Source organism: Spinacia oleracea, chromosome 3, assembly GCF_020520425.1.
Source record: "Spinacia oleracea cultivar Varoflay chromosome 3, BTI_SOV_V1, whole genome shotgun sequence".
Lineage (NCBI taxonomy): Eukaryota > Viridiplantae > Streptophyta > Magnoliopsida > Caryophyllales > Amaranthaceae > Spinacia > Spinacia oleracea.
This window is the reverse complement of record NC_079489.1, coordinates 157311510-157323610: the sequence shown is the minus strand read 5'-3', so window position 1 is coordinate 157323610 and position 12101 is coordinate 157311510. Positions and strand designations below refer to the sequence as shown.

The 12101-nt window shown below is 37.3% G+C and overlaps 1 protein-coding gene across 1 annotated transcript; it reads right to left on the bottom strand.

Annotated features, from left to right (window-relative positions):
* Nucleotides 1-110: 110 nt before the first annotated feature.
* On the bottom strand, nucleotides 111-11176 carry LOC110791853 (multisite-specific tRNA:(cytosine-C(5))-methyltransferase). The gene is made up of 15 exons (XM_021996612.2): nucleotides 10821-11176; nucleotides 10655-10743; nucleotides 8865-8931; nucleotides 8625-8737; nucleotides 7529-7595; nucleotides 7225-7273; nucleotides 6944-7029; nucleotides 6509-6774; nucleotides 6341-6396; nucleotides 5000-5085; nucleotides 3892-3984; nucleotides 3492-3813; nucleotides 2382-2899; nucleotides 1201-1435; nucleotides 111-551 (listed from the first exon to the last, which is right to left on the bottom strand). The coding sequence occupies exons 1-15, from the start codon at nucleotides 11037-11039 to the stop codon at nucleotides 289-291; spliced, it is 2529 nt and encodes an 842-aa protein (XP_021852304.1). The 5' UTR covers nucleotides 11040-11176; the 3' UTR covers nucleotides 111-288.
* Nucleotides 11177-12101: the final 925 nt, after the last annotated feature.

The window sequence follows — 12101 nt, the reverse complement described above, 5'->3', positions numbered from 1 at the left end:
AAATTGTTTTCCATGAAAACGTTTTATGCCCTACCAAACGGAGTCTAAACCAAACGGAGCCTTAGAACAGCGGAAACTCTTGCATGTGCATGATATGATCTGTGAAGATATGGTCAAAAACACTCTTTTGATTGTAAAACTGACAGATTGAATGAATGTATTACAAAGAAGACAAGATCCAATATCACAAAACTGTAATTACCCTGTTTTTCAAGGGGGAAAAAATGCAGCAAAAACGGGGAAAATATTGTTCAACTAATAATAACCATACCATGTTACTGGTGTAGTTTATTCTTCTTCCTTCATGACAATGTCGTTCTTGTCATCGTCCTTCATGTCAGTGTCAATCAGGTTAGAAGCTCCGTCTGCCACGCCGTTTTGGGGTTCAGCTGACTCAGCATTTTCAGTTTCCGTGCGCTTCTCGAGTCTTTCAAGCAGATCTTTACAGTCGAGTCCCGTCACCATCACGTTTAAGTTGGACCTCCCCCTCCAACAACCAATTGCTATTGTGGATGAATCGACTTTGATAGGGAAAGATGACACCTGATTGGCTGCAAGCAAATAACATGAGAGGAAAATAAGTGGTTTTACTCCAAGCAATGGTTGATCTAGTTTTTCATAGACCTGATCATCATGAGCCCGGCCCCGCTGTCTCGGCCCGAAATATAGCAGATTTTGAGCAGAAATTTTAGCCCTGAGTTTCGGGCCCAGCCCGGCCTGATTTTTAATTTTTTTCCTAGACCTGCTCAAAAGGCAGGCCAGGTCAAAGCTAAAAATCAGCCCGTATGTCAGGCCGGGCCAAAATCCGGGCCGGTTTTCCATGCCTAAAACATTGGGTTTTCGGGCCGGGACAAATTTATAACTAAAAAAGTAGTTTTTACGTTTCCCAAACCCGCCAAAATTTTGGGGACAGGCCCAAAAATCCGGCCTAAAATTCTGCCTATACCCGTCAAATTTTGGGCGTACGGTCGGGCTCATGTTGATGAGGTCTAATGTTTAGGGTGGTTTTGTGCAACTCAAAATTGCAATTTAGTTATAAATTGCCCCAGCCCGAAATAGCAGGCTTGGGCAGAAAATTTCAGCCCAGAGTTGTCCCGACCCAACATTGTGTACAGATTTTTAAGTCATGACCCGACCCAAACCCGATCCGCAATTTGATCAGGTCTAGTTTTTCATGATGAGAGAGTATAGCTGACAAACCTTCTTTTAAAACTACAACACAGCATCCCAAGTCTAGTTTTGATGCCTTCTCAACCAGTTCAGCATCGACCAAATCGCCAAATTTGATGGATTTGTATTGTAAAAGGTGCTTGAAATCAGCTATGGGTGCAAGGAGTATTTGCTTGGTTATGTAAGGGAGCAGCAGAGGCAATCCTTCAGATGATATGCGATATCTACATTCTGTGGAGTTTCCATCCTTGGAAGTCTGGCGCTCCTGTGATTCATAGCAGACAATAAAAAGAGCATTAAATTTAGGAGTTTTTTTTACTTTACCACCTAAAAAAAACCCCGAGTTTGTGTTTTACCACCTACAAATCTCAAACTTTTATTTTACCACCTAAAAAAGAAAAAAACATCTCCTTAAATTCGAGCTTTTTAAAAATATTACAGTTATTGTAAGTTAAAAGATTTCGTGTTTCACCACTTAAAAAACCACTTCCTGTGTCATGACCCAGAAAAAAATAAATTACAGTAACTTTATAAACTTGAAGATGTCTCTCCAAACTTTTCAAGCAATCACCAGGCAGATCATGCAAAGATATTTAACAATCTAATCTCTTGATTAGATCAGCATACATAAAAGAAAAGCAGATTCTAAACTTGACCTTCATTGATGTACAAGATTTAGGAAGATCAGAGATATTGAATATGTAATTAAGTATCGGACTCTCCCACAAGGGTCAAAACCCTCCCCCAATTGGCCCATCATATGCAGGAAATGAAAATAATATACGAATACATACATCAATACTCTCTCTGTATTTTATTAGGAGTCACATGTTGACCGACACATATTAAGGAAGGAGAGTTGAATCTAATAGAACTAATAAAGCAAGTGCGGGGAAGGAGTAATAAACAAATACTAAAGATGATGGGAAAATATTTTAATCAAAGTAGAGAGGGAGTTTATTGTAGTGGTGGTCCCTAGAGGAAATTAAATATATTAAATACTTAGAAAGGGGGGTAGAAAAGTTACTAAAAATGGAAGTGTGACTCCTAATAAAATACAGCCGGAAAAAGTAAGTGCGACTCCTAAAAAAATAAGGAAGGAGTATATGGGCAATTTAGATCAACTGTAATAATACCACACGGGAATAAAACAATTAAATATTTTAACTTAAACAATAATGACTGAATTGGGACAGGTATGAGGTACTTACAAACATCTTCAAGCCAACGGAAGCTATCTTTAGTTGCTGCCCAACAAGAAGATTCAGTTCCAGAACATCCTTAACTGATTTTGATATATAGTAGATTCTTTTCACACTGTCGTTATCACTATTTCTTGTGACAAGACGACCATACAGGGGGAAAGAGTCGTCTATTCCATAAAATGATTTGATACTGTTAATAATAGTTTCGTCTTTGAATAATATCACAGGATCAACACCTTTCCATTTGCCTTGCATTTGCAGCTTCCTCTTCATCCCAACATTCTTTGTATCAGTTTCTTTTTTATCAAGCCCTTGTTGATCCTCTGATCCGTCCTGTTCTAATGTTTGACTTGGCTCATTGTCTAAAGAACCTCTAATCATTTCTGCATCATCTACTGAAGTTGCTTCACATGATTTTGTTTCCAAAGTATCATCCAAATTGCTTGTTTCTTCTGTTGCTGCTTCAGCAATTTTTTCGCTTTTATGAAGCGACTGAGCATTTTCACCATTTTTCTCTTGAACATCTGCAATAGTTTCAAACGCTTAACAATATACGGAGTAATTAACAACGTAACACAAAGTTGCTTTGATCTTTATTTTTCAAGTAACTAGGATTCAATAACTGCCTTGAGTCTGGGAGAAAATGTGATTTGCCACTTTTTAACCAGGCACTTCATCTATACCTAGCATTTAAAAAGCGTACCACATTTGATTAGATGACATGTGTCGTCCATTCTTTCTTGCACCAATTTGGTTTTTTTATTTTATTTTTTCTTTGTGGTTTGCGCTATTATACAACTCCAACTGCCTCTTCCACTTCATTTCTCATACAACATCATTCAACATCTTCCCGATTAACACTCAATATTAATACACTATTTAATTTATGTATTCTTTCAACCTTCAAATTCTACCTCTATTTAAATCATATATTCTCTAAAATCACAAGTTCAACAAAATTAGAACTTAAAAAGATAAACTAAAATTACCACTATACAACCGTCCGTTCTTTGAACGGGATAAAAAACGAGTTTTAACTTCCAAAGTAAATAGTGATCTATCGCACAGCAATGCGGCATTCAAAATGAGAAGAAAATTAGTTTTGTGTCAAGTTACCTGGACAAGAAGAATGCTTATGAAAGACTGCAATAAAGAAAGCGCCACAATTCTGGTCATGGGGCACAATTCTCATGCAACGTTCCAGAGGATAACTAGAAATTTCATCATCATTAACTTCAGAAAGTGATGCAGTGTCATTCGTTGGTGGCTGCACAACTACATTCTTATCATCTTCCTGTGCTGCTACTCCATGATCACCGCTATTCTCAGATGAATCAACTATATTTCTCCCAGATGGGAACATGCTCGAAAAGACATTAGGCCTACGATATTTTGGAACATCCTTGTATGATGATAGCCAAACGCCTTTGTCTCGGATCTGTCCGTCAAAGCTAGCAATGTCTTATACTGAAACATGAAAGTTTATCACGAACGATTTTGTGTATTTCTAGGTTACCTTCCATTTCCTAAGACCAGGACGACGAACCAACTGAGGAAGTTCATTGGAGACATCAAGGAGCTCAACTGAATCCCCACACCTTCGCAGGATCTGAACAAGAGACGTCAGGAAATAGATATTACATATTGGTGAAATGTAAAAAATCCATTAGACAAAAGAAACCCACAGCAATATGTAAAAGTTAACCAACAAAATAGCTCCAGAAAACATAACATAGCAAATCTTCTAAATGGCTCCTTTACAGATGAACCTTGGACTCTCGTTGCGAGATAAAGCCACATGTCCTTCGTACAAATTTGGTTAACTGCTCAAATGGCTATCTTCACCTACAATGACTTCCCCCATAGAAAAGAGCCGAAAGGAAAGTCTTGTGCATGACTCATCTTCTACCCAAACAACTATTTGCTGTTCCAAAAGTTAACTGCTGGTCTAGTTTAGCACATTATCCATCTTTGTCAAGTTTAAGCTAGCTTGTAACAAGGGCGAGATGGTGTGACAATCTTGATTAGGATACACATCATGTGTTTTGAATAAAATATTACAACTCTTTCCTTGCCCATTAAACCCAAACAACTTATCTACAGAGTATATGACATCCTACATAATGTTTTCCAATTTTTCAATATGATCCTAATTAACCAAAGATAAAATACCTGCCAGCAGTTACATATTTTTCCAGTTCAGTTTCTTTGTTGTTTATGTTGCTCCGACTCTTCATTTCACTTCAAGTACCCGTCATGGATACTCAACAACTCAGATATGGTGCGATATAAACACTTCATTATGGGACAAAATCATGCAAAATATTCAAAAATGGCTGTCTGACTGTCTGACAGTTCTAGCCAAGTTTAAGTAATGTAGATTGTGTAGTTATGTTTGCGTTATGGCATATTTATAATTATCAATCCACAACTCAATGTTACCCCAAAATATGAATGAGGCCAATTCCACCCTAATACAAGAAGACCAGCTGCTGGAATATCTTCACTGCACATCATGCAGGAAGGATCGCTTATATTTCCCCCAAATACATAATACAAAGAGGCAGCGCAGAAAATTTCTTCCACATTTCAAGAGGTACTTGAAAAATTAAAGAGGGGTTTACCTCTGCCACCACAGCCTCATTTTCCACTGGATTCATAGAGCATGTTGAGTACACCATTCTTCCCCCATCCTTAAGCAGAGATATGCCTGCAGATATAAATAGACAATCGTTTCAAAAAATCAAAGACCGCCATCAAATGTAGTGAACATGTATTCATTTTCATACAGCCAAGAAAATGTAAGTAAAAGTCTAAAATAACAGTGTTGGCTGGCGGAAATTTCTTCAGAAGACATATTTATTATCTTTTTCTTTTTGACTACATATTTATTATCTTCTCAGCATGTAAATGTATCTCTTTCCACATAGTCAACTCTCAAAATAATTTATTTGCCAATTCCACATACCATTGTATCTAGACCTGTAAAACGGTTGGACGGGTTGGGATTAAGTTAGAGGATTTTGAGTTCTGGCCGAATAATGCTTATTTGTGACTTAAAGTATTCTGTTCCGAGTTGATCCAGCGAGTTAAAGGATTTTAAAGCTACCTCTATTTCCATTTTTGAGTGCGATATGACAACCATTTCTAAATAAAGTTTACAATATATACATGTCAAATGACATATCATAATAATAGCCATTTATAGCCAAAACCATGTTAAACCCAACAATAGTATTAACAAAACGTCTTGAGCAGAAAAGTTCTCAGTCGAATTTCATTACTATAGAGAAAATGATTTTGCGATATGTCATAAAAATCACATCAATACCCACTTTTTCATTGGGTTACAGGTTTGGTCGATTATTTGAAGGTGCTTTTGCATCCTTCCACGGGGTTTTATTGAGTGAACTTGACTCCATTAACAGGATATTACACCAGTTCAGGTGCGACGTAGTATATGAATTCCAAGCATCAGTCAATTCCATCAATAATCTAATCCATAATCAAAGCTGAACAGTCAAACTAGCATAACTTATACTAACTCGTAACTACCCTTCCCTTTTTTTCCCTCCGGATGGATAAGGTATGATTTGGATTGGTTGAATGGAACTTCAATCTAGATCAACCAAGGATGAGAGATGAAAATACACCCAACAGCAATTAAACAGAACAAGCACAGCTGATGAACATATATGTTTAGGACAAGGTAAAAACAATTGATAAATGACTTCCTACGTCTTCTATCAACAGACAATCATGCTTGAGATTGGCAACAGATTTTCTTTAGATAATGACGGTATTAAGCTCAATACTTTTTTATTGACTCACAACTTCCATTTCAATTTTCCACTCTCCCTAGTAATCCAGCAATAAAGATTCATCTAGGTCTTCCACGTTTACCATGATTGACATTGTCAAATCTGGAGTATAAAGACAAAATAAAATCTCAGCTGAAAGTCTACCTCGCATAGCTATCTTAAGCTGCAGGCAATGAAGACCATTGCCCATTCCGACATTCCTGCAAAAGGCGTGCACAAGGTATAAAGGGAGCGTGGTATCATGAGTCTGACCAACAGTAGAAAAACTAGCTAGATATGTAAGAGAAGAAATAATTATAAAATCATAATTACCATTTCCTCCAGATATCAGGGGCCTTCCGAAGAGTACCATCACCACTGCAGGGTACATCACATAACACACGATCAAAGTAAAGCTGATTTATACTCAGCCCCTTTTCAGACTGAATGTCAGAAGGATTGTGGTGAAATTTGCTGAGCCGACAGCCAGGGAAATCCTGTGCTTCATGATTGGTGACCATCAAATTGGCAGTGCACATCCGCTTTGTTTGGTGGATCAGAAGATTGCTTCTTTGCACATCAACATCATTTGCAACAACCTATACAGAAAATGACCACCGTTAGATGGACAAAAGCAGTTGTAATGTCGAATATTCCAGAATGTTTCTGAAAACTCATAACAGAATGCAAAACCAAATGAATTTACACTAATACAGAATGAACAGAAAGGAGCCATATTCAGAGACATAGAGCTAAATAACTAATTACCAGTCCACTTGGTAAGGACCCAGTTTCATTCGTACGATGAATAATCTCAAGTAACTGGAAAGTTTTTGATCCTGGGGCTGCACACACTGCGAAGAAGAACGGTATCATCATAAGCAGCCAAAGAAACTGTAAGTGCAGATTTTTATAACAGTAAACAAAAGGCTAACAACTTCTTTCCCAAATCATGTCTAAGTAAACTGAAGGCCTACTAAGATGACAATTTAAAACTCTTTCAGAAGGATATAAAGATGCTTTATAATATCACCATGTCTTATACTTACTGTCGAGTACAAAATGGTTTGGATGTACATCCAGGAAAAGAGGAGGTACCTGTTTAAAAGTGGCAATAAAATCAGTTTAATTCATATACTGTCTCCCTCTGTTTCTAAGTAAAAGACATCTATACATCTACACTTTTCATGGTCAAACTTTGACTGCAGATTTACAAACTAACTTACATTCCTGAATTATTTTCCCAGTATATTTCAGAAGGGACAAACAGTCGAAGTTTCACTAGAAAAGTGTGGGTTATTTATACTATGGAGAAGGAGAGTCTGGTACTTGCAAACTTGCAAAATAACTTACCATGCTGACAGCTTCTTGTCTAGTTATGTTTCCTATTTCATTAGCTAGCTTAAGGAACTCATGGAATCTGAAATATAGAAATAAGATAATCAATCATTACCTGCAGTAGAAATATTATTTGTACAGTACTCTACACATCAAAATCAACACAACTCCAGTGCCTCTAAAGAAGCTCACACATGTGGCAGGGTGAAAGAGGGTCAAATGCATGCAGTCTTACCATTACAATAAACACAACAAAATCAGACAAAAGTGTAGAGTTTAACAAGTCAATTTGATTTAGTATATTATAATTGGAAAGAGGTACTGAGCTAGTGATAGCAAGTTAATTTCAAAAATGAAGCTGAACATCATTTCAGCGTACCTAAAACGATGATTGAATTCTTCAGCAAAACCAAAAAACCCAACTCTACATATTATTACAGAGATCCTTGAGCAAAACCAAAAAGACCTTGGGCACTCAAATAATACTCCCTCCGGGTTTTTTTTATTATAAAAAAGACGCACTTTCCTTTTTTGAACGTTTTTTTATAATCTACTCACTTTTAACTACTAGTTTTAGAGGCCACGGCTTTACTCTCACATAAACAACTTTATGCATGTCATTATCCCACCTTACCTTCTCTCTCCCAAAATTGTACGGGTAATGGGACCCTTGGTTTTGATGAAAGACGGGAGTGTAAATTAAATTAAATGGAGGGAGTATATGACTCTTGGCCACGTTAAGTTAAACTATAAATGGCCAAGGTTTCTCTTTAGGATCATGTACCCAACTCTGAGTAAATCCCTCAATTGCAATTTTGTTCCCATCTTAGGTTTAACTATTAAAGAGAGCATAATATGACCAAGGTCAAATTCAAGCAACCTCCTCGTTCACTTTTTATCTCAAGAAAACTAATTAAGGAACACTCTGAAGTCTGAACAGAACAAATGTAAAACAATGACAAAGGATGTCAAATTATCTGTTATTCACAAATGACCACAGTAAATGGACAGAAATATCGGTTACTGACCAAGACAATGATAAAATGGGAAATTTTGAGACATCATGGGGAGAAAAACTCAAATTAATAAAATAGAGATCATATAGGCTTACCTTTCTAGGGTCTGGGTTTTCCTCAGCTGTTTACGTGAAAAATTTGAATGCCAAGCTAAAGTGTCTGGATACCAGGGCAATGGCCTTAAAGCTTCTGCTTCATCCCCCGTGAACTATGCAGAACAAAAAAGAAGGAAGTTCAAGATATTGATATTGACTAATTATATTTTGTACATGAACAATGATGCATTACTGTAGAATCATTAGATAGATAAAAGTAAAAGCATGGGACAGAACTACCTCTTCCTGAAGAGATTTTACAAAATCATTCTCCAATTGTGAGCGGATATCCAAACAGAACTGACTACTGCGAAAGTCACCAATGTTAGAGATTATTGCGGATCAGTAAAAGAGGTTAGTATGAAATGTGTAAATAGCTCAAATAAAATTTCTAAATGGTAACTGGGAGAGGTTTCTTATCCTTTTTAAGTTTTTAAGAGGGGGAGAGGGGAAGGGTGACTTCCCTAGCAGAAAACTAAAATAATCAGCATTGTGCAAGTGGTAAGCAGGAGGGATGAGTTTGAACTTGAATAATAGGATAAAAAATCACGTCTGGCACCCCTCCAAGTAGATTGGTACTAGAATCTGGTTTTCTAAACCCCATTTATTTCAAGGTTTAATTTAAACTTAATTATATTTAACACTCAAATCTAAGAATTTTTAAAAAACAATTTCTTAAAATGTAACATAAGATTTCTTTGAAAAAACGTATGTAACCTCTTCCCGCCATCCTCTTCCCCACCAAAATTAATTTGTAATGTCACCTCCACATACATCTTTGAAACCTCACAGTCGGCCAACACTCACCAACCAGCACCCTTTAAAAAACCTCACCTCCACAACACATCCTATTAGCTATTATCCCTTCTCCTTGCAATCCATTTTGCAGAACCCTTCTCAATAGTTTCCCACTTCTACACCCTCCTTGCAAGCAGAGATTACAAAAATACACTTTCTCCATCTTCCTTCAACTGATCCTAAATAGCAAGCACCTTGTGCAGCAATAGCGAAACAAAGTCTCATTTGATCACATCTCGGACAACATCATCAATTCAAAGTGTTTCTAAGTTCTGGAATCAAAAGATGGCATACATCCTGACGAAAAGCTCTTCAACCTTATATCTTCTTCACTTGTTCATTACCTATATCTCTATCAGAAAATACAAATTCACAACAATTCTTTCAATGATAATATCGAAACCATGAGAAAACAGAGCCAACTAGAGCATCTGTGCAACAATAGACAGTATCTCAATTCAATTACATCAACCAATTCGATAACCTCGTTTTAAAGGTGTCCATCTAGCTGCCTAAACATATTCCATATACTTCTAAGTTCTAACGCATAAATGCATAACCATAATCAAGCCATATACACCAAAAGAAGCATCAAGTTAACAGCCGTTCTGTAGAATGAAATAATTAACCAACTATAAAACCTCCTACACCCTCCTCGCAAGCAGAGATTACAAAAATATACTTTCTCCAACTTCCTTCAACTGATCCTAAATGGAAAGCACCTTGTGCAGCAATAGTGAAACAAAGTCTCCTTTAATCACTTCTTGGACAACATCGTCTGTTCAAAGTGTGTCTAAGTTCGGGAGTTCAGATGGCACACATCGTAATTCATAAAAATCTAACTACTAAGGCAAATAAACAAACATCCTGACGAAAATCTCTTCAGCATTATATCTTCTTCACTTGTTCATTACTTATATCTCTATCAGAAACATCCAAATTCACACCAATTCTTTCAACGATAATATCGAGTATCTCGATACAATTACATCCACCAATTCGATAACCTCGTATCAAAGGTGTTCATCAAGCTCCCTAAACATATTCCATACGCTTCTAAGTTCTAACGCATAAGTGCATAGCCATAATCAAGCCATAAACAACAAAAGAAGCATCAAAGTTAACAGCAGTTCTGTAGAATGAAATAATTAACCAACTGTAAAACCTCCACTGAATCCTAAACCAGACAAACACAACTTCAAGAAAATATTGACATGGATCAATGAAAGCACCTGGAATTAATTCGAAAAGCGGAAGGTAACGGTTTCCGTAGAAACTCCATGTATTTATCCCATTCTTCCGGCGCAACAATTCCTTGCTCCTGCCAAGTTCATATGCAAAATCATTTTCGATCTTTCAATTTAATAGAAATCGAGCATAATAGAGCAGAAATTAAACCTTGTAATAATCTTCAAAAGCAGCGTTGTGAGTGTTCAATGGCTCCCAGTTTCCTTTGCTTCGTCTTTCAGCGTCGCCGGTTTTTTTATCGGCGTTGGCGTTGGCATCGGCGTCGGCGACGGCGGACGAAGGGTCGGATTTGGCGTCGTTCTTCCAGACATTATCTCTGCTTTGCTTGAAGTGTTTCCTCTGAGTACGGCTCCTCCCTCTGCCTCCCATAGGTGTGTTCCTGGTGGTGGCGCCGCCGTGAAGGAGGAGAGAGAAAGTGAGGGAGTGAATAGAGGGGGAGGTTTTGCGGTTGATGCAACAGAAATGGAAATGGAAATGAAGTCGTGAGCAGTGACTACTGACTAGTGCAGTAGTAATGAGGGGGTTTAACCGTTTAAGTGTGTGGCATGGGCTTATGAATACGGGCTTTAAGTTTTGTAAATGGTAGCCCATTGAACCGAATAATTCGAGTCTATATTCTTTTGGTACGGGTACAGGTACGGGTACGGGTACGGGTACATGTTCACTTCGGTCATTTTCGGGTTGGTGAATAACTTAACCGTTAAGACTAGGGATGTTAATGGATAGTGTATGGATAGAGTCTAATAATACCAGAATAAGAATCCTAAGTTTTTCTTTTATTTATATGCCTTACCTGGACCCTTAGGGTCTAAATTATAAGACTCTTGTTCATACCATAAAGGTCGAGTACGATATAGGTAGGCAGGGTCGTCATAAGTTTCTCAGGGGCGTGTACAAAATATAATATTTAGGCCCCAAACGAATAATCTGTAGTTAGCAAAAGTTTATGAAATAACATTAAAAAATATTGTATTTATATAATAAAAACCACACTTACATTCTTACTTGTTGTACTCGTACTTGTCCTACGCCTACGAGGTCCAAAAATATTAGATTCACACCTTAATTTTTTATTATTGTTCGACAAAGTCTACTTTGTTTTCTTCACCTGATTTGATCTAGTATGATCTGAATTTTTTTGGACTACTTTATGTTTTTCTGGCTAATCTATTTTAATCTAATTTGATTAATAAGCAATAAAAATAAGGTAAAGATAATAGAATATAAGCCTGAGCATGACTAATCCATCCCAAGTAACATGCACGAAAAAGCACGGCCCATCACGCGGGCCGAGCCGCATTTTTTTGGAAAAAGCACGATAGGGCACGACCAAGCTCGACCTGACACGACTAAACACACTAAAATTAGGCTTAGGCAAAACGGCCCGACCTGGCCTGACACGATAGGTCGTGAATCTGAACCTTGTTTTGA